At 52.2% G+C, this 21,957-nt stretch overlaps 2 protein-coding genes across 3 annotated transcripts; one reads left to right on the top strand and one right to left on the bottom strand.

Moving 5' to 3' along the window:
* Nucleotides 1,288-3,762, top strand: FTH1 (ferritin heavy chain 1). Its single transcript, NM_001285609.1, has 4 exons — nt 1,288-1,401; nt 2,814-2,960; nt 3,250-3,375; nt 3,472-3,762. The coding sequence occupies exons 1-4, from the start codon at nt 1,288-1,290 to the stop codon at nt 3,628-3,630; spliced, it is 546 nt and encodes a 181-aa protein (NP_001272538.1). The 3' UTR covers nt 3,631-3,762.
* Nucleotides 3,718-14,723, bottom strand: BEST1 (bestrophin 1). 2 transcript variants are annotated; one of them, XM_018043337.1, is made up of 11 exons: nt 14,098-14,723; nt 12,958-13,145; nt 11,449-11,543; nt 10,738-10,971; nt 9,980-10,134; nt 9,515-9,592; nt 8,872-9,024; nt 8,575-8,655; nt 7,959-8,110; nt 5,223-5,861; nt 3,718-4,244 (listed from the first exon to the last, which is right to left on the bottom strand). In XM_018043337.1, the coding sequence occupies exons 2-11, from the start codon at nt 13,107-13,109 to the stop codon at nt 4,226-4,228; spliced, it is 1,758 nt and encodes a 585-aa protein (XP_017898826.1). In that variant the 5' UTR covers nt 13,110-13,145; nt 14,098-14,723; the 3' UTR covers nt 3,718-4,225. The 2 variants fall into 2 exon arrangements, with proteins under 2 accessions (XP_017898826.1, XP_017898825.1); XM_018043336.1 differs by having other exon boundaries at nt 3,718-5,861.

The raw sequence follows: 21,957 nt of genomic DNA, 5'->3' as shown, positions 1-21,957 counted from the left end.
TTGCCCCCTCCCCCAGCGTCCCTGGCATCTGTCACGCAGTGCCATCAGCTTCTCTCCAAGGACAACCCGGGGGTGGCTCCCTGTAGGGCCTCCTCAGCCGGAGGCTCCTGGGACTGGGGCCGATAAAACAGGCCACTTCAAAATGGCCTCGAGGTATCCTTTCAAGATCCAAGTGGCTTCGTCCCTTTCTTCTAACCCCGGCGTTTGTGTTTTAAGTTACCAGAGATTTTCTCAGAGACCAGAGCACGGGGTCACAGGGTCGGACACAACTTAAAAATTGAACAACAGTGGCTCAGCCCCACCGTTCTCTCGGGAAGGCGGTCTCCGCCGTCTCTCAGGAAACACAGCCCGCCCAGTCTTTGTTGTATCAAATGCACGAGGAGCCATGTTTGCTTTCAGCAAAAGGCTGACAGGGTCTCCGGAGCCAAAACCGGGCGGGGGGTGGGAGGCCGACCTGCGAAGGGCGTTGGACCCCCACCCCGCCTGCATTCGGCGCCTTTCTAGGCTTTGAGGAAGAGAAAGCGAGCCCCACTCACTCGGCCTCCCTGGGCCCACGGTCACCCTCCAGGTTCCCTATTCGCATTAAAAGGTAACCACCTCGGGCTGTGCGGGTGCCAACTGCGGCTCTAGGGCTCGGAATTTTCAGGTGCCCTTGGCCAAGAGTCTCGGGGAGCCCTTTGGGACCTCGGATTCGCCCCGACGCCCCTGGGATTGATCAGTGGCAGTTTCCCGTCGTTTCCTAGACCCCAGGACGCCATCGGGGTCAGGACTCCGAGCTGGGCTTCCTGCCCCCCGCCCCACTTAGGTCTTCTCCAACCCCTTGAAACGTGCCCAACGCTGCAAACAACAAGCAGCTCCCTTCAGGGCCCCCAGGCCCCACCACCGCCGCCCCCCACTTCGCCCCCCCTACCCCGCCTCCGTCCCTCCCCTCCCCCAGCCCAACATCCCAGCTGGTCGGAGCCGCGCTTGCACCGGAAGGGGCGGGGCTCGGCGGGCGGGCAGCGTGATTGGCCGCGGCGGGGCTGACGCCCGCTCCGGCTATAAGAGGCGGGCGACGGCCACCTGCGCCACAGTCTTCGCGGAGAGTCGCCGCGGTTTCCTGCTTCAACAGTGCTTGAACGGAACCCGGCTGCTCGTCCCCCCCTCACCCCGGCCGGCCACTCAGAGCCAGCCCTCGTCACCACTTGACAGCGCCCTCCGACCGGCCCAAGGTCCTCGCCGCCACTCCAGCGCCGCCCAGCCATCGCCGCCGCCACCACCACCACCGCCCCTTTTCAGCCGCCCACCATGACGACCGCATCCCCCTCGCAGGTGCGCCAGAACTACCACCAGGACTCGGAGGCCGCCATCAACCGCCAGATCAACCTGGAGCTGTACGCCTCCTATGTCTACCTGTCCATGGTGAGCGCGGGCTGGCCGGCGGGCGGCGGGCGCGGCCTCCCCGGGCGGCGGGGCGGGGTGGGGGTGGGGGTGTGGCTCCCGGGCGGGCCCTCGCGTCTCCAGCTAGCTTCCCGCCTCCAGTCTCCCGCCTCCTTGCGCCCTTCCTGGAAAATGGAGGTTGCTTCAAATCCCCGAGGACTTCTGCGCAGAAATTCTGAGCAGTTGTCTCCTGGGAGTGCTCCCTCATAGGCCAGGGTAGCTTCTGCGCACCGTTTTTTGTTTAAAGGGAGCCGAGTTTCCTTGCTGGGTTGCTACGCTTGCCACCAGTACGATCCTGCAGTTTGGAAAGTGGACTTCAGCATTTCCATCCCTTCTTGTGCCTCCGGCCACGTGATCGGGGGAGGAGGGGTGGGTTGGGTGGCGTTAGGAGGTTAAGCTCCCACCCTTCTGAGCGCGGCGGAGCCTTCTGGGTAATGGTGTCCAGCCAGCTCTGGGGGCTGGCGCGAAGTGGTTTATCTCTTGGGCCGAAGAACCGGCCGCACCTCTCTTCTCTGCTTATCTCTTAAGTCCCACTTAAATGGAAGCATATCTAGAAATCTCCCCTTCTGCCGACACTGGCGCTTTCTAAGTCACCCGTCCTTGCGCCCGGCTAGTTAATTTACCTTTTTTGTGTGTAAGGGTTGTGGCGTAATTGAACCCTTAGTTCTTGAATAAAGTCCACCAACAGTTACGGGGCCAGATATTTTTCCACGCAGTAATGCGTGGAATCGGTTTTCCAAAATCTTTGTTTTAGGCGGTGTGATAGGAGTTTTAGTTAGAATTGTCTTAACCGCCAGCGTTGTGCAAATCATCCAAGAACAGACATGTTGCAGATGGGTTTGGAAGAGACCTGGATCTCTGTGACTGTCATTCCATTTTAGGAACACCTGAATACAGCAAGGATGTAAAACGGAATCAAATTTTTGTTTTCTACTGGTAATACATTTAACATTGAATGTGCGGTAGCGTTTCCGGTAACTGTTACCTTGCCTACCAGGGATAATTTTAGAAATCCATCAGCCTGCTGTAAGCTGACAGCTCAGGTTTGAACAAGGATTGTTCAAAGAGAAGGCACTAATAGTGCAGGGTAAATACTCCAACGTCTCTTTGAGCAAATTTGACACTGGTTGTAAAAACCTTACTTTGCACTAACAGAAATGTTTAAAGAGTTCCATAGTAGAGACGGTTCCCATGATATTCTACAGGAAGCTAACTTCCAGTTTCAAGGACCAAGTTTCATTTTTGTGTTTCAGGGTAAAAATGAATTATTGTTCAATCAGGGAACACACCCTACTCCAGTCTCCGTAGGCTCAGACCCTTGCTGGGTTTTGAGAAACCAGCTGGCAGACTGCCTTCTTTGGGGACTGCCTAACATGTTCATGTTCTGCTTTCAGTCGTACTATTTTGACCGTGATGATGTGGCTTTGAAGAACTTTGCCAAATACTTTCTTCACCAATCTCATGAGGAGAGGGAACATGCTGAGAGACTGATGAAGCTGCAGAACCAGCGAGGCGGCCGAATCTTCCTTCAGGATATCAAGGTAAACGAAAGATCCTTGGGTTGTCTTGGTAATCCTCACGTATCAGAAATCCCTGATGCCAGCAGTTGTCACTGTTAGATGAGACATTGGGCTTTAGTCTTTTGCGCTTTTTCAAGCTTAGCATTTAAGCTAAAGTGGGCCAGGATATTAAATTGGAAGCTGTTGTCAGGGGGACCTCGGCGCTCTTCGTTTTGCCAGTCGCAGTTGTTTGTTACACACTAGATGCTTGCTGGCTTGGCATTTTTATGTAGAGGTTGCAGGTACACTGACCTAAGCTCCTCTCGTTCAGAAACCAGACCGTGATGACTGGGAGAACGGGCTGAATGCAATGGAATGTGCGCTGTGCTTGGAAAGAAGTGTGAATCAGTCGCTACTGGAACTGCACAAACTGGCCACTGAAAAAAATGATCCCCATGTGAGTACACTGACACCTGGGAGCAGATGGAGGAAATAATTGCCTGAGGGGCTGGGGAGGCTTACCAATAACTTTCTTGCCTGTTCTCTTTTTTAGCTGTGTGATTTCATTGAGACTCATTACCTGAATGAGCAGGTGGAAGCCATCAAAGAATTGGGTGACCACATAACCAACCTGCGCAAGATGGGGGCCCCTGGATCGGGCATGGCAGAGTACCTCTTTGACAAGCACACCCTGGGACACAGTGACAGCTAAGCCTCAGGCTGGCTCCCCACAGCCACACGGGTGACTTCCCTGGTCACCAAGGCAGTGCATGCATATTTGGGTTACCTTCATCTTTTCTATAAGCTGTAACAAAACATCTACTTAAGTTCTTTCTTTAGTACCATTCCTTCAAATAAAGTAATTTGGTACCCAGTTGTTGTCTCTTGAGTTTTGGGGATGGGCTGGAAAAGTATCTAGGTCAGCTTGATTGAATGTGTAAGTACCACCATGGTTTAGTCATGCTAATCAAAATGGAACACCGAGGAGGATTTGTATTTATTTATTAAATTCCTTAGTTTGGGAAAGATACCAAGGCTTGAGTGTATTGAATTCACACAGAACTTAAGGACTCCTGATTCTGAATTAGGTGTTATATGTTTCCGGCATCTCTAGCTTTCGCAGTTTATTAAAGTAGAATTGCAACTACTGATTTGTGTTATCCATGCAGCTAACCATTTATTTCAGGCTGTCATAGAAACATACTCTTCGGTGTGGACAGCTGTATGCCTATGACTGGATCAGTGTCCTGCTGGTGTACACGCAGGTAGGACCAGGCTGGTGGAGCATCCCCTTTGGAGGAAGCAGGCTAGGAATGTGCTTCATCCCTAGTGAGAATTTGAGAAAGTTTACATGAGTACAGAAAGATACCTTCATTTCAGTACGATAGTAGCTGCAATCGGAGGGCAAAAACTGACATCTTAAATATTCACCAGTGAATAGTGTTGGAAGACAGCAGAGTCCTTGCTAGCCAGCTATATTATCCTCTCAACCAGCTGCAGTGATTTGTTAAAATGTTTTCAAAGCTATGTATTATGACCACAGAAGAACTGCTCAGAATCCAGAAATGGGAAGTTATACTTCCTCTCACATGGTGATTGGGGGTGGGGAAGTGTGGGTCTAACTGGGTGAGTGGATGTCCAGGAAATCTGGAATAAAGGGAAACCTCTGGTGGTGTTGCAACAGCTTAAGGTTGACCTCAAAACAGGAAGAACTCATTTAAGTTCAGAAGTCTTTAGTGAGGTCCCCAAAGCATAAGATGCCCCCACCTTATCTGCCATTTCCCAGGTTTGTGGATGGTATACTCAGAAGTGCTTCAGGACCCCTGTTAATGGTTAGGGGGCAGAGCTCATGTGACTTCCCAGCTAAGCCTGGGCAGTAAGTTGAGTTCTTGGGCTACAGCTTGAGTCCTGAATTCTGCCCCTTACATGTGTTTGCCACCCCTGCTTAAAGTGAGCTAGGTCCATTGGTAACATCTACCTGCCTAAACCTGGCCTCATGGCCTTTCGACATCATTCCTGTTAGTACCACCTCACCTTCCTATACCTGGGCCCCAGAGAAGTCCTGGTGATGCCAACCTCTTGGGTAAAGTAAGCAAAAGTCGCCCAACACTTTTCCATGGGCCTGCTGTGGCAGCCCAGTGTGTATCCCAAGCCAGTGCTGGGCGTAAGGCCAGCATGCCCTGGCCACCACGGGACCACAAGAGAATTGTGAACGAAAGGTGGGATTCAGAGCAAGGGAAGCTGGTGAGGGTCACCCCTGGGGAGCTGGGGGGTTAGTGACCCTGGTTTGAGTAGAGGACAGACCTGTCTTCCAAGTCCCAATAAGGATCTCCATGATCTTTGAGTATAGTGTGTATGTTGCTTGTCGATTGTCCCAAATGCGGTTCTCTGAGATGTTCAGGGGCCTCTGACATGTCCATCAGGTTAAACTCGACAGTTTTCCTTCTCATGTGAGTAACTTCTGGGTGCTCTGTTGAGGCCCCAGCATTCTCTGGGAGCAATTCAAAACTCTTCTTGGACCTGGGGGTTGCAGGCTGAAGGCTTTGATCTTTGACAGGGTCATCTATGCCTGAGATTCTGCGAAGACTTGAGGGTGCTGACTGTCCAGGTGGAAAGACCATAGGGGTGTGGCTGAGGGGTGTCTGTGGGGCACTGTGGTAGCCTGACCTTGCGTAGAGCACCACGGACTTGAAAACATCTTCCCCCTTCCAGGCCTTGCTGTCTTCCTGGTCACTAGTGTTCTGCCCGGCCCCTCCAAGGTTCTTGGGCTGGTTCTCATGTGAAAGGACTTCTTTCTTGGGACACAGGAGTTTGGTCTTTGAGTTTGTCCTAGGGGACTGGCGGTCGTGGGATTGCAGCCCTAGGAAGCGGCCAATGATGCCAGAGTGAGCACCCTCTTGCTCCTCTAGATCTGGCTGAAACTCCATGTCTTCCTTATCCAGACTGGAAAGAAACAGAAGACTCAAGAGTTAGTGGAGGGTCAATGGCCTGAAGCCTGATGTGACTTCTCCTTTAACCTCCCATCTCCCTCCCTCTGGCCCCAGGCCCAGAACACAGTCTTCCTCACCTCACCTTAGACTCACCTCTCTGCTGATCCATCCTGTGCCTCTCAATTAATCCCTCCTGGCTGAGCTCACCTCTTGTCCCTGTTAACATCCAAACTTCCCAGCCAGGAATTTAAGGACTTCCTCTTCAGCACCCACGTTTTCCTTTTAAAACCCATCACTCCAGGCAATCAACTGCCAGTCCCCAGGTATGGGTAAAAACCTGACTTCCTGGGAACCCAAAGCCTTTACTCTGCAAGGGAAAACCTACCTACCCCAGAATGTGGCTGCCCTGGCCCATGTCCAGATTCTCCCCATGCTTCATGGTCCAGCTCCTAGTCCAGCTGGAGGCCACCTCTCAGGTGGCCAAAGGTGATCTCTGTTCTACACTCTGTCCCTTACCCAGGCATCCAGTACTTTGTACCTTGTATCAGAGACTGGGCCCTGGATTTGAGCTCCCTCACTAAACTGCTTCTTGTAGGCAAGTCTATGTGTTATTAGTCTGTTATCCACCTTCCCCAGCTGCTGGAGTACAGTCCATGGAGAACTCAGAGGCGACCTCCAGCAACATTTCTGACCTAAGCAAGCCTCCATCCTTAATCATTTGATCACTTATCCAAACCTTCCTTACACAAACTGGACTCTAGCTAATTCTACTGACAGCTTAACAGGATATTCAGTTCTTAGAAAGAGAACAATGCTTTTAATCCTGTGGCAGAAAACCTTGATGGGATGGACCCTGAGATGCAGCAAACACTCCAAAGTGCCCCCCACCCCCCGACACACACACTCTGTCATTCTGGGGAGACAGAGCTGTCTGGGGCGGCCCCTTGGCCCACTGTGGCCCAGGTACAACTCTAGAGGTTCTAACCAAATCAGGGAAACAGGACCCATGCAGGGTGAAGTGTGGCTACTGTGGATGACATGAGGCCTATATTCTGTAGCAAGAAGTCTACTCAGAAGGTGCCTGTGATGACCCAACCTCCTGCTTGCTCCCTTGCCCAGGGAACCCCACTCCCACTCTTCATTCCACCCCAGCTTATTAGAAAACAAGAGTTCTAAGCCAGAGTCAGCAACCAGGCCCTGACATAGCTGCATCACTAACCACTGAATGCCCTTGAGTAAGTCTCTTCTCTCTCTGAGCCTCAGTTTTCAACTCTGGACACAGAGGGGTTTGATTGGAGTTACCTAAGGACCCTTATAGCTTTAAGAGTCCTTACACAGCACAAGATAAGTGCTAAGGGTGTGGAGTTGGAACCAGACATACCTGGCTCACCTGTGCTGCTTGCTAGCTATGTGACCTTGGGTGGGGCAACTGATTTAAACTCTCTGAAGTGAAGTGAAGAAGCGAAGTGAAGTCGCTCAGTCATGTCCGACTCTTTGCGACCCCACAGACTACATGTAGCCTACTAGGCTCCTCTGTCCATGGGATTTTCTAGGCAATAGTACTGGAGTGGGTTGCCATTTCCTTCTCCAGGGGATCTTCCCGACCCAGGGATCGAACCCGGGTCTCCTGCATTGTAGACAGACGCTTAACCGTCTGAGCCACCAACCTGGACTTAATCATCTAAAAACTAGAGATAACAAACCAAGGTTAGTGGAACAACAACAAAATAGCATATATATATATATATATATATATATATATATATATATATAAAGAGCATAGTACAATGCCCAGCACTTAGTAAGACACCCAATATGCATAAAGTGGCTTCCCTGGTAGCTCAGTGGTAAAGAGCCAGTGCAGGAGACATGGGTTCAATCCCTGGGTCTGGAAGATCCCCTGGAGGAGGAAATGGCAATCCACTCCAGTATTCTTGCCTGGAAAATGCCATGGACAGAGGAGCTTGGCGGGCTACAGTCCATGGGATCACAGAGTTGGGCATGACTGAGCAACTGAGCATGCACATGTATTAACGGAAAGTTCTACATTAAGCAGACACTTGCATTTGGGGTTTTACACCCACTGAAGTGGCTCCCTGGCACTTCCCACCTGATGTTGAAGGTGGAGCCAAAAAAGGAGGGTCGACGAGACTGGGCAGAGGCAGCTGTGTAGGGGGGATGTGGTTCTGGCTCATTCCAGTACATATCTCTCTCCATCGGTGGCAAGTCCTGGTGCATCTCGTCTACAGCCAACAGGGACACCTGGTCATGAGGGACAGAAGAAGTCCAACTGAGAGGTAAGCCCTAACTGACCATGAATTTGTCAGGTGACTCGGAGAGGTCACTGGTGGCTCAGATGGTAAAGAATCTGCCTGCAATGTGGGAGACCCAGGTTTGATCCCTGGGTTGGGAAGATCCCCTGGAGAAGGGAATGGCAATCCACTCCAGTATTCTTGCCTGGAGAATTCCATGGACAGAGGAGCCTGGTGGCCTACAGTCCTTGGGGTTGCAGAGTCAGACACAAGTGAGCAACTAACAGTTTGGAGGGGTCACTTCTCTCTCTTTGGGCCTCAGATGCCCTTCTTCTGAAATGAAGAGACTGATGCTACCTATAGCCTCAGAAGTTAGACTGAGAGTCCTGGGAGTGAATGGTTGCAGGGCAATTCACAGAACTGTGGGGCCCCCTCCCTGGGTCCAGGGGACAGGTTCTCTCCCTCCCCTCATACCTGCAAGCTCCTGTCGACAATCCAGTTGGTCTCAAAGTCATCGTCATCCTCTCCGAATGGGTTGATGAGCTGCTCTGCCACCTCAAGGGTAAATGAGGTTCCGGAAATCCTCAGGTAGAGCCCCCTGCTGCCTTGCTCCCACCCTAAACGTGGGCTCCTGCCATTTCCACCCCTCCATCCCCTCAGTGATGTCCTTCCTGCCTGACTACTGTCTCCAAAGCCACAATGTAGGGGCCCTCCTCTCCTAGTTGGCCATGAGCCTTGGGCCACAGCCAGCCTTGTCCCAGGGAGGCTCACTTTCAACCAGCCAGCATAGAAGAAGAACTGCAGGAACGTGAAGAGGGGCACGACAAGGTCCATCTCGTGGCCAGGGTAGGCCTTGGCTGGGTTCAGAAACTGCCGCCCAATCAGGCAAGCCAGGAAGAAGCTGTATACCGCCACGGTCACCACCTGGTGGGGGAGGGAGGGAGCGGCAGATATGGGCTGGGTGGGGACTGTGGGATCAGGCGGCTCCCTAGGCTGGGAGGACAGGCCTCGCCCTGACGTGCACACTCCTGTGACTTTGGGTTTCCGTGATCTCCTCTTTAAAATGGGGACGGGATTCCCTGGCAGTCCAGTGGTGAGAACTCCACGCTCTTACTGCCAAGGGGCTGGGTTCATTCCTGGACAGGAAACTAATATCCCACAGTCCTCGCAGCACAGTCAAAAATTTTTTTTAAATTAATTAAATCAAATGGGGGTAATCACATTGCCTCCATTGCCTGGACCAGGCAGGGGCCCGAACTCTTTGAACTTGGTGCTAAAAAGACCCTGCAGAGTCCAGGCGTGACTCCCAGAGAAAGTGTCTCCTTCAGGCTCTAAGTGAGCCCTTCCCATCATAGGCTGCTCCCTGGGTCTTCTCAGTTTCCCAAAGGCGCAGCTTCACCAGTCCAGTCCTCACCTGAGTGTACACCAGTGGGATACTGATCCAGTCGTAGGCATACAGCTGTCCACACTGAGTACGCAAGGTGTTCATTTCCTAGGGGAGCAGGAAGAAGGGCTGGAGTCTAGACCACCACCTGCTCTCCAGGCTCAGCCCCCAGCTCGTCCCCAGATACCAGGGCCTGGAGCTCAGACCCTGGCTGTGTGGTCATGGACAGCTCACTTAACCTCTCTGTGCCTCAGCCTCCTCAACTATCAAAAAGGAACCAGGATCTTGGAGGTCCACTTTAGAGAGAGGATGGGAGGGGAAATTGAAAAGGGGCCACCTTGGGCTATGGAATCCTGTTGGAAGAGATCTTACAGTCCCAAGGCAGGCTCTGGGAAGACCCTCAGGGGCTCAAGCCTTCTCTTTGTAGGAAACTTGTTCCTCATGGGGCAGGACCCTGCCCGCTCTGCAGCAGCCCCATCAATGTAATGGGCTCACATTGAGCAGGCTCTGGAGCAGGATAGGGTCCCGAATTCGACCTCCAATCCATGCCTTTGTTGACAAGTTGGCAAACCACACCCAGGGCATCCAGAATGAGTTGTGTGGCAAGCTCAGTTTTTGCAAGTGCTTGTGTTCCGAGGGTGTCATGAAGCCTGCAGGAGAAAGTGGAGAAGACAGTGGGTAGGAGAAGATGCAGAAGGGGTGGCTGGCCAGGCCCTGCCTGGTGGGTCCAGAGTTCAAGGCCAAGTCCCTGCTGAGCCCACAGCGACCTCAGAGCTTCTTTGCCATCCTCTTTCTTTCAACAAATAATCACTGAATTCTACTCTGTGATACTCTGGGCTGAAGACGTGAGAAGGATCTGTCTTATTAACCAGGATCTGGTCAGGCAAGCCAGAGACAAAGGTTGCTGACATACAGGCTGGACACTGGACCCCAGGAAGCGAAAGAGCAGACGGAGGTAGACTCTGCTTCCTCACTAGTTCCCAAAGCCCCGCTGGGGCCCTCAACCCTCACTCTTCGAAGCTTCATCCCTCCATGAGTCCTTAGCCCTGTCTCAAACCCCTGTCCTCTGAGAGTCTGTTCCTGGCCTATACCCACTTTCAGACCCCTGACTCCGCCCCGCCCAATTCAGGTCCCCGCCTACCAGATCTCGACCCCATCCCACCCCTGGTCTCACCCAATCCTCAGCCCAGGGACCTCTGACTCCACCCATCTTCAGCTGCGGCTCCGCCCCATCACCCTTTGGCCCCGCCCACCTGCTTTCACCAGGTGCTGCGGGCTGGGAAAGCGTTTGTAGACCGCAGCGCTGACGCTGCGCAGGATGAGCACGTTGCCTAGGTTGACATAGCGCATGAGCGTGCGCCGCAGCATCCGGCCTTGCTCATCCTTTCCCTCAACGAAGGACGACACCAGGTTCATGAGGCGGTCGGGCCACGGTAGGTTCTCATACTGGTTCCACCAGCGTGTCACGACTAGCGTCACGTAGAAGCCTGGGCAGAGGGGTGTGGGGGGCGAGGGGCGAAGGCCCACGCTGCGGCCGAAGCCCAGCGAGGGCGATGCCTCGGTTTCTCCATCCTTCTAATTGGCTGAACCCAGCCCCAACCCTGCTGGAAGGTGCTCGGGAAGGAGAGACCATCAGAGCCTTGTGTGAAGGCACGAGAGCCAGGAGTTCTCTCTGTGGCCCCACTGGCTTTCCCGGAAATCCGCCAGATCCCTCCCCTCCTGCGTAAGGCTCCAGAGACTACTATAATGTCAGCACTGCCCTCAGAAAGTGGGATCTCAAGTGCTCTTAGCCGGACATCCTTCCTAATGCCTAATGTCAGTCGCTCTGGCTGCAGGCTCTCCATTTCCCTGAACCACCGAGAGGCACTGATGTACAACTGGCCTTCCCAGGAGCTCCTCGTGATCTGCCTGTCTGGAGCCTGGAGAAGCCACCAGGACCCCCACGCGCAGAAAGGGGGGCTCACCCAGCACGAAGGAGATGGGGATGAGCTGGATGTAGCTATCGCAATACAGAGTCAGCTTCTCAAAAATCACCTGCTGTTCCTCCGTGAGGGCCATCCTGGGGGAGGGAGGGGTTGGAGTAAAGATGTGTAGACACTAGGAGGAGATGGCTGAGACCTGTCCCAGGTCCAGCCAGTCCCAGGGTAAGAAGAGAGTGATAGCCTCATTTCCTCCCTGTCTCTCATTGGCCTGCCTGGGGCCCCTCCTCTGGCCTGAGCCAGGTCCCTCTTCTTTCTCCCACAGCCCCCAAACCCCAAAGGGGCCTCTGCTCCATGCCTGGAGGAGAAACCCTCAGGGGGTTTTCTGTGAGGTCAAGGAAGGCAGGTCCTGCTGAAGGAGTCCGTTTTAGGCACTGCCGACCCTTTTAAAGGATCCAAAAGACAGTTGTTTGAAAGCAGGTTGAGGGACTTCCCTGGTGGTCCAGTGGCTAAGACTTCCACTCCCAATACAGGGGCCCGGGTTCGATCCCTGGTCAGGGAACTAGATCCCACATGCCACAGCTAAAGATATAGCATGCCACAACCAAGGCCCAGTGCAGCCAAATGAATAAAAATAATATATTAAAAATGTTGAAATAAAGTGTTTTGTCATTTAAAAAAATGTTTGGTGAGGGGATGAATCAGTAGAACACAGAGGGGGTTTTAGGGTTTAGGGCAATGAAATTATTCTGTACGACACCGTAATGGTGGATGCAAGTCATTACACATTTGTCCAAACCAAGAGTATACATCACCAAGGAGGAACCCTAACATAAACTATGGACTTTGGGTGATAATGAGGTGTCAGTGTGGGTTCATCTATTATCACAGACATCCCACTGTCTGGTAGGATGTTGATAGTGGGGAAGGCTGTGTGTGTGGCAGGAGGGGGTGGGGTACATGGGAATTCTCTGTACCTTCTGCTCAGTCTTGCTACTACCGTAAAGCTGCTCTAAAAAATAAAGCCTAATTTTCTAAAGTATATTGGTGCCCTAGTAACAACCAAAGAAAACAAATGTGTTCTGTTATTAGTATTATCCTTATGGACTCGAGAAATTTATGTATTTGATATTTTTCAATTCATTGTCATCATTAATGCATTTTCATTAAAAATGCTATTATATATTCTATAGTTTTATTGACCACAGAATATATTGCTATATTGCTTAAATAAACGTTTGTATTGGGGAAAAGAAACGGCATGGTCTGTGAGAGAAACCATGTGGGGTTCAGGAAAACAGGCTAACTGGATGGGACCAGAGAAGGGCCCTCGCTGGGGTGGAGGAAAGGGTTTCTGAGACGCTCCGACCTGTACTGCATTTCCCTCCCAGGCTGTCTCCTTTCTTCTCCCCAGCCCCCAGGTCCCCAGCCCCCGGCTCTAGGGCTTTTCCACAAGCTTAGCGCAGCCTTATAGGTCTCTGTGCATTGGGCTCCTAGATCACTGAGGCCCTCGGCGCTCCAAGCCTTGGAGCTGTCCCCCCTGTTCCTCCGAACCTGTAAATGAAGCGGATGATATAGTAGCAGAGCAGAAAGATGAGAAACTCGCCATAGAGCAGTTTGTAGATGCTGCCTCGCCAGCACAGCAGCAGGCGGGAGAAGGAGCCTAAACGGGCGTTGGCCACTTGGCTCGAGTAGGTGACGGTCATGGCCAGGCACTGGGCTGCAGCAGGTGGGCTTGGGTCCTGGTGGACAGACAGGGCGGGATGCTGGTAGAGGTGGGCAGGAGGGAGCAGGGACCTCTTCAGAGTCTGTCCAGGACTCATGAGTGACCCTTCCCTGCTCTGGGCCTCAGTTTTCTCATCTGGACCCTGGGAAATACCCTCCAAGAAGCTAGGGAATTGAGCTCAGGTGCTGTCCTTAGCCTTGGCATGGAGGGCACACAGAAGTCTGTACGCTTTAATTGTGGTACAAAGGCAGCAACACAAGTGTCCAAAAACCTAAGTGTGGGCTCCTTCCTGTGTTCTAAGCCCATCATGTTCAGTGCCCACCCCCCAAGCTCTGCCAGCCACCCTGGAGTGAGAACTGGTAAGGGGCATGATCAGCCCCTGTCATGGCCACCACCCTGTCCCCAGTGCCCAGAACAGAGCTTGGATGGTAGAGACGTTACTGAATGGTGACCCCAGGGCCTTTCCACATGCTGATCCTCGTTCCTGGGGGATGCTCTTCCTAATCTAACTGTACGGCCCACTCCCACTTTAGATCATTTCCTCAGAAAGGATGTCCCCAGCCACCCTACCTGGAAATAACACCCTAGTACCACCAGCCCTCTCTTCTCACCTTGCTCGATTTTTCTACATAACACTTATTGTGTTACACTCGTGGTTATATTTTGCAGGCTATCTGATGTTTACTGCTTATTCCCTCCTGGGAATGGAAGTTCTCATAGGAGGTGCTCAAAAAGAATTTTCTGAAGCAATGATCGGCCACCATCCCGCTATCTGTTCTGGTGCAGCCGCACTGGCCATCTCTGTGCCTGGTGTTCCCTAAGTTACTCCCTCCCACCTCAGGGCCTTTGCACAGACACACAGGTGCCCACACACCTGTGTGTACCCACCATGTGCACATGTGCAGCGTCAGCCACCCCAGTGGCCCTCAGAGCCCCAGCCCAGCCTGCTGGGATAACCCCTTACTTACAGTTGGGGCTCCTGGCTGGTCAGGCGATCCCACAAAAGGTCTGGCCACAGGACTGTTGGGACTCTCTGGGTTCCTAGGGCCAGTGCCCCTGCCCACACTTAGGGGTTGGCACTGCCCATGTGTGTGTTATATGGTCACTTGACTCCCTAAGCCAGAGGCCCTCCACAAAGGAGCCCTTGTCTTGGCCCCCTCCTCGTAATCTCCCCTTAAACAGCAAGCATCACAGTCCAGCCAGGGCCTCTCTAATTCCTTCCGGAGGATGGAGGGGTGGGGGTTGGGTTGAGACCAGGGCTGGAATTGAGGGCAACCCCTTCCACCTTGGGCCCTGATGATCCTGCCATTTCCTCTGGGCCCTAAACTGAGGGGTCTGTTTCTGATCCTTGAGGTCTTACAGGGAGAGCAAGATCTTGTGGGGAAGAGGGGGCCTTGGGCCTTATCTCCAATGCCAGGAGCCGTCAAGAGAAGGGAGACTTTGCCCAGGCCCTGGGGGCTTGTGCAGCCCTTTGGGTACCAGAAAGAACGCTGGACCACAGTCAGAAGTTCTGGCTTCTAGCCCTGGCTCTGCCACCTGAGGAGGTGACCCTGGGTGGCCCTCTGCTCCTCCCTAGGCCTCAGTGTCCCTCTCTGAAAAGGATGGCGTTGCTTTAGAACTCCATCCCCTCAGGGAGATGACAAAATTCTGCATGTACTCGTGAGGAGCTCTGATTGGCTGCTGGTGACATCATAGATTATTCGGGCTGTGATTGGCTGTCAGGGCCCAGTTAGTAGGTTGCTTTAGAGCCATGGTAGGAGAAGGCGGGGCAAGGGGGCTGCTGTGTGGGGACAGGGCCTGGTGCGGGATGACACAGCAGTGCTCATGCTGTTGGCTCCCAGCCAGCCCGTGCAATAGGGGAGTGCGTGCCCAGGTCCCCAAGGAAGGCTGCTTAATATCTCAACAGCTGGTTCTGTGCATTTTAATACATCAATCCATACGTGGGAACTCTAAGCTGCTGGAAGTGATGGGGTCTAGGAGGTATCTCCTCTTGTATTAAGTGAAAGCTTGAAGCAGCCGTGGCTCTTGGTCTTCGGTGGCTGTAAGAATAATCTGGAATGTTTGTTAAATATGTGGCTTCTCAGGATCTTTCTCCAGAGCCTGATTCTGAGTCCTGAGGGATGCTGTATGTCTAACAAGCACTGGGGGAATTATCATGCCAGTGGGCTCCCAACCACACATTCGGAAGCCCTGATTTACAATGTGACCTTGAGCCTTAAAATAAACCCACTCCTTCCTGCCCCCTCCCTCTCTCCTTCACTTTCCCCTTCCCTCCCCACCCCGCACCCCGCCCCAGTGTTAACGCTGCTGAGACTGCAGGTGATTTTTGTGCACGGCATTCTGGCCTTTATAATTCTCTGCCTGGAAAAAGAAACAATTCCACAGCGACCTTGGGTGCTCTTCTAATCACAGCAAACAATCGTGCCATTACTATTATAAGGGAGTCTCTTCAGAGTTCAGGGACCATCTTCCAGGAGTGTTTGCTGCATCTCTGCTTCCTGTGCTGTGGGAGACATCTTTCTCATCACTGTCCTTAACTGAACTGGGGAAAGGGGTAGGTTTACCTGAGCCTCAATCTCCCCACCTGTGAAGTGGGACAATAATGCCGACCTCAGCAGCCAGGTGAGAATGTTGGATGCGAAAGAGAGTCCTTGTGTCTGTTAACTCTCCCTGAGGAACATCCACAAATCCCTGGCGCCTCTGTCCCGCCCTCCAGAGTCAGCTGGTCTGGGCGGGGTCCAGTGGGTGGCATTTTCCAAGGTCCCCTGGTGAGTCTAGTGTATGGGGTGGGTTGAGGATCACTGCTTTGAGAGAATTTTTTTCCCTCTTCCCCCACCAACACATGACAACACTCAAGAGGGAGAGCTTTCCATTTAACACATGATTAGTAAACATTTAAAAGTAAAATAGAAACATATGCCTGCCACCACACTTGGCCTGCGGACGCTCTCTCGGTGTTGGGATAAAATGAACCATTTGCCTTTGTGCAATCAGGTTCCTGCCTCTAACTGTGGTGGCCACTGGAGGGCGCCCTTGACCAGCTGGCTTTGGCTCGGGAAGGCTGGTTCACTGGTCTGTGTGGATGGTGAAACTGGAGCTGGATGGCACTTTCATCTCCTTGACCCTGACCAGCAGCCACAGAGCCAGGAGAGGCAGTCGGGAGACACTGGAGTCCTCCCTTCCTTTCCCTGAACCTCGGGTTCCTTGGCAATGTGTCCCAGATCCCAGCAGGACCAGCTGATGGAGTTGCCCCAGGACATACCTAGAGACACCCCATGAGCAGCTGCTCTTGGTCACACCCCACTCCTAAGACAGGCACACCCCAGGCATAAGTCATGGTCTTTCCCACCGGGTCTCAGTCATGTAAATGTCTCCAGCCTGGCAGACATGGCTTGGGCACACAGAAAGGCCACCATGAGCACTGACTGACCCAAGCCATCCTGGACGAAGGTCCCAGGATCGGCCCCTGCAAGGATGGGGCCCAAACGCATCCGTGGCAGTCTCTTGTGCCTTCCTTTCCACAGTCAGCCAACAAACCATTTCTGGAGCCAGAACTGAGCCTAATCCGATTCCTGCCTTCAAGAATTCATGACTGGACTTCCCTGGTGGCCCAGTGGTTAAGAATTCACCGGCCAATGCAAGGGATATGAGTTCAGTCCCTGGTCCGGGAAGATTCCCCATGCCACGGGGCAACTAAGCCCGAGTGCCACAACCGCTGAGCCCACACAACCTAGAGCCCATGCTCCTCAACAAGAGAAGCCACCACAATAAGAAACCCGTGCACCATGACAAAGAGTAGCCTCCGCTCCAGCAACTAGAGAAAGCCTGCGTGCAGCAATGAAGACCCAGCACAGCCAAAAATAAACAAATAATTTTTAAAAAATCATGGTTAATAAAAACCAGGATAATGCTTAAGTAGCTCTAACACAGAGGGACAAGGCCTAATATCTATGCCATGTGCATAGAGCTCAGGGAAACTTTTACAGAAATGGGAACATTTGAGCTGGGTCTTGAAGTATGAGTAGGAGCTTGTCTGAGTTGAGAAGAATGAAAATGCATTACATATCAGGGGAACAGCTCATGAAAAGTCACCCAGGCATTACTGAGAGTAGTTAAGTAAGGCACTGTTATCCACCTTGTACACAGAAGAGGACACCGAAGTTCAAAGCCTGCTTTGTCCAAGGTAGCATGGTTATGAAGAGCTAGGCTGGGATTGGAAACTGGGTCTTTTTATTTTAAATCCTGTGCCTTTTCCACCAACCTGTTGTCATCTTTCCAGTGGAGGTCGGTTTCTGAGCGGTGAGGTCTCACTGGTTAGGGTAGTGGGGTTGAAAAGAGGTCTGAGGGATGGGGGATGCACAGAGGGGCACACAGAGGGGGACTCTAACGGCAATAGAGATCATGCCTTTGAACCCCCCAGCAGAGAGCCATCTCTGGGGGCAGACGTAGCAGAGCTGGGCAGATGCATGGAGATTCCAGAGGTGGAATGCCATGGCTTTCTCATCTAGGGTCACCATGGCAACAGGAGCATCACAGAGGGCCTGCCACTGTGCCCTTCCAGGCCCTGTCTCAGCTGGGCAGGAAGAAGGGGACCCAGCTTGGCTGGGGGCACTGGCAGGGGGCCCTGAGGTGGGTCAGCCAGGCCTGGATGCTGCCTCCAGGCTCTGTGTAGGGCACCTGCCAGCCCATACCCCTCTCTTGGGCCAATCACTGTATGAACAGGGCAGAAGCCAAGAAAGGAAAGGAGAGGTCTTGGCACAGCCGGGCAGGGGAGCAGAGGGATCCTGCCAGCCTGGGGCCTGGAAGCAAGACAGTTGACAACACCTCTACCCTGAAGCCAGCAGCCCTCATCCCTGAAGGGTCAAACAGACTCCACAGTCACAGATATGAACACATGAGCTCTGGCTACTGCAGGAAGACAACAGGGACCAGGAGAGGCAGAGAGGCTCAGATCCAGCTTTACCAAGCCCCGTCCTGCCAATGACAATGGAATAGCGTGGAACAGGCCAGAGCCGGCCCAACCACTGATGCAAATCGAGAGGACTCATCACCGCCTTGGGGAGAACGCTGGGATCTCCGAGTTACCCCATTCCCATGGACTCTGTCCCCCTGAGGTCAGCCAGGTGAGGCACAGACCCCATCCACACCTCCCAACCCACCAGCTCAGGATTGGGGCTAATTGGCAGGGGAGGGGGAAGAGGGGCCTCGCAGGGGGACTGCACTGGGTGTGAGAGCACAAGGTGCTGTTAGGCATTCCCCACGAGTCAGGAGCCTCAGTTTTCTCATCTGTCAAATGGGCATGTAAGCAGTTTCACAGGCTATAGACAAAGAAATCAAAGTGTAGAGGCAGAAACTGACTTGCCTTGAGTCATAGAGAATTAGAGTCAGAGCTGAGATGTATGGGCAGGTCAGAGCAGTGTGTCTCCACTGTTCCAGCAGATTCCTGAGGTTCAGCTCTGCAAGCCAGCACTAACTGTTGGCTGAAACTGGTGTTGTGCTGGGCATTGTAGGAGGTAAGAAGAACAGGGAACGACGGTTCCTTCCATGTCTTCAGCACTTACTGGGTGCCAGGCAGTGTGTGTGTGCGCTGTCCCCTCAGTTGTGTCCAACCCTTTGTGACCCCATGGACTGTAGGAAGCCTTACCAGGCTCCTTTGTCCATGGGATTCTCCAGGCAAGAACACTGGAATGGGTTGCCACGCCCTGCTCCAGGGGGATCTTCCCAGTCAGTGCCCTAAAACACTTTTTTAACAATGATCTCAGCTCATCATCGGAACTGGGGAATAGGAAGCATTGTCCACCCGTGACAGGTGGATGTCAAGCCCAGAGAGAAGGTAAGTAACCTGCCTGTCTCCATTCAAACCCCAGCCTGCCTGGTCCCAAGCCCTTGCGGTGATGCCTGGGTAAGCTGCCTCCTGTTTGGACCAGCCTGCTCTGAGTCTGCGTAAGGCTTCGAGGCAAGCCTTCCTCAGGAGGTGGCCAGACCCAAGAAGAGTGGGAGTGGATAACACAAGGGCACGTAAGAGTAAGCCATGGGGGCCATCAGGACCACCGAGCGAGCTGCCTTGAGTAGCCTTGACCGGCCTCAGACGCAGGTTGCCTGGCAACCCCAGGTCCATTCCATCTCCAACGCAGGCCAGGCCTCCAGAGTCAGCAGGTAAAACTACAGGACAGTCAGTGGCATATGAATGTTGGATAAACAGTGAATAACTTTTTAGTGTAAATATGTCCTGCACTACATAGGTTCCTGGGGGAGGGCATCTGGAAGCAATGGCCCTTTCTCTGCTAGCATCTCAGCTGCAGTGAATTGCTCTATCCATCGCCCCCTCCTTCCTACTATTGACTTCTGGAGCCTGGCTGCTCAAAGGAAGGAGGGGTTGTCTGCAGTCCAGGTGTAACAATATCATTTAGAAGTTTTATTATTTTTTTTGAAGATATTTTTCTAGATGAGATTAGCTTTTATTTATTTTTGGCTGTGCTGATTCTTTGCTGCTGTGTGGGTTTTTCTCTTATTACAGGGAATTATTATTATTATCCACAAGGGAAGCCCAAGAATACTCAAGTGGGTAGCCTGTCCCTTCTCCAGCAGATCTTCCAGACCCAGGAATCAAACCAGGGTCTCACCTGCATTGCAGGCGGATTCTTTACCAACTGAGTTATCAGGGAAGCCCCTTATTGCAGGGAGCAGCAGCTATTCTCTGGTTGTGGTGCACGGGCTTCTCATCGCAGTGACTTCACTTGTGGAGCACGTGATCTGGGGCGTGTGGGCTTCAGGGGTCTCAGTTCCCAGGCTCTAGAGCGTAGGCTCAATAGTTGTGGCACACGGGCTTCGTGGCTCCGTGGCACGTGGGATCCTCCCGGATCAGGAATCAAACCTGCGTCTCTTGCATTGACAGACCGATTCTTTACCACTGAGCCACCGGGGAAGCCCTGGAAGGTTTTTTTTAGAAATGCAGACTCCCAGGCCCCATCCTGCTGCTGCTAAGTCTCTTCAGTCGTGTCCAACTCTGTGCGACCCCATAGACGGCAGACCATCAGGCTCCCCCATCCCTGGGATTCTCCAGGCAAGAACACTGGAGTGGGTTGCCATTTCCTTCTCCAATGCATGAAAGTGAAAAGTGAAAGTGAAGTCGCTCAGTCGTGTCCAACTCTTCGTGACCCCATGGATTGCAGCCTACAAGGCTCCTCCGTCCATTGGATTTTCCAGGCAAGAGTACTGGAGTGGGGTGCCATTGCCTTCTCCAAGGCCCCATCCTAGACCTATTCAATTCGAATCAGTATTTGAACAGGGTCACAAGAGATCTGTGTGGACATGAAAGTTTGAGAGGCTAGCTTCAGACGATGACGAGAGAGATAAGGGAGAATTATTACTGTACTACTACTACTACTAAGTCGCTTCAGTCGTGTCTGACTCTGTGCAACCCCATAGACGGCAGCCCACCAGGCTCCCCCGTCTCTGGGATTCTCCAGGCAAGAACACTGGAGTGGGCTGCCATTTCCTTCTCCAGTTTTCCTTTAAAATTGGAGGAAGTTACAGTTCAGTACACACAGGCGAAGTCGTATCCAACTCTTTGTGACCCCATGGACTGTAGCCCACCAGGCTCCTCTGTCCATGAATTCTCTAGGCAAGAATACTGGAGTAGGTACGTGCTTATTGTAAACAGGAAAATATAGAGCAGCAAAAACACAAAGATCGCCAAAAGTATCATTTTGATGTATTTCATTCCAGTCTTTCCAGCAGCTTTTAGTTTATTCAACCATTACCAGTATCTAATTCCAGAACATTTCTGTCATCCCTAATGGAAATTTATTCTTATTACACAGTCACTTCCCGTTCATTAGCAACCAAACCCTAGCAACCATTAATCTGCTTTCTATCTCTATGGATTTGCCTATTCTTGACATGTTATATAAATGGAATCATAATAGCGCTTGTTCTTTTATCCTTGGCTTCTTTCACTTACCCTGGTGGCTCAGAGGGTAAAGCGTCTGCCTGCAATGCGGGAGACTTGGGTTCAGTCCCTGCGGTGGGAAGATCCCTGGAGGAGGAAATGGCACCCCACTCCAGTACTCTTGCCTGGAGAGTCCCATGGATGGAGGATCCTGGTGGGCTACAGTCCACAGGGTCGCAAAGAGTCGGACACAACTTCACTTTTCACTTTTCACTCTCACTTTTCTTTCACTTAGTATAATGTTTTCAAGACTCATCCATTTTGTTGCATGGATCAGTACAGTCCTTTTTGGGTTGAGTAGTATTTAATTGTATGGATGTTCCACAGTTTTTTTACTCATTCATCACTTGATGGATATTTGAATGGTTCTGATTCTTTGTCTGTTATGCATATTCATATACAAGCTTTTTTTGTTGTTGTTACTTCTGTCTTCTGTGGACCCACGAGTGAAACTGATGGGTCATATGACAATTCCATGGTTACCTTTTCAAGGAACTACCAAACTGTTTTCCACAGTGACTGTGCCGTTTCTCACCCCTGCCAGCACTGCGTGAGGACTCTAACTTCCCCACATCCTCTCCAACACTGTATTTTCTTTTGTTGTTGTTGTTTGGTCGCTAAGTCGTGTCCGATTTTTTGTGACCCCAGGGACTGCAGTATGCCAAGGCTCCCCTGTCCTTCACTATCTCCTGGAGTTTTCTCAGATTCATCTTGAGAAGTCGGTGGTACTAGCTAACCATCTCATCCTCTGTCCGCATTCTCCTTTTGCCTTCCATCTTTCCTAGCATCAGAGTTCTTTTCCAAAGAGTTTACTCTTCACATCAGGCGGCCAAAGTATTCAAACTTCAGATCCAGCATCAGTCCTTCCAGTGAATAT

Source organism: Capra hircus, chromosome 29, assembly GCF_001704415.2.
Source record: "Capra hircus breed San Clemente chromosome 29, ASM170441v1, whole genome shotgun sequence".
Lineage (NCBI taxonomy): Eukaryota > Metazoa > Chordata > Mammalia > Artiodactyla > Bovidae > Capra > Capra hircus.
The sequence above is the reverse complement of the archived record's forward strand: the minus strand, read 5'-3'. Positions and strand labels throughout refer to the sequence as shown.

Excerpts from the sequence above, each read along its gene's own strand:
- BEST1 (XM_018043336.1), bottom strand. The coding sequence starts at position 13,109 with ATGACCGTCACCTACTCGAGCCAAGTGGCCAACGCCCGTTTAGGCTCC. Across the intron at positions 8,111-8,574 it reads TTGTCGACAGGAGCTTGCAG|GTGTCCCTGTTGGCTGTAGA; the intron begins GTATGAGGGGAG and ends CCTCATGACCAG. Across the intron at positions 5,862-7,958 it reads GGCTCCACCTTCAACATCAG|TCTGGATAAGGAAGACATGG; the intron begins GTGGGAAGTGCC and ends GTTTCTTTCCAG.
- FTH1 (NM_001285609.1), top strand. The coding sequence starts at position 1,288 with ATGACGACCGCATCCCCCTCGCAGGTGCGCCAGAACTACCACCAGGAC. Across the intron at positions 1,402-2,813 it reads CCTATGTCTACCTGTCCATG|TCGTACTATTTTGACCGTGA; the intron begins GTGAGCGCGGGC and ends TTCTGCTTTCAG. Across the intron at positions 2,961-3,249 it reads TCTTCCTTCAGGATATCAAG|AAACCAGACCGTGATGACTG; the intron begins GTAAACGAAAGA and ends CCTCTCGTTCAG.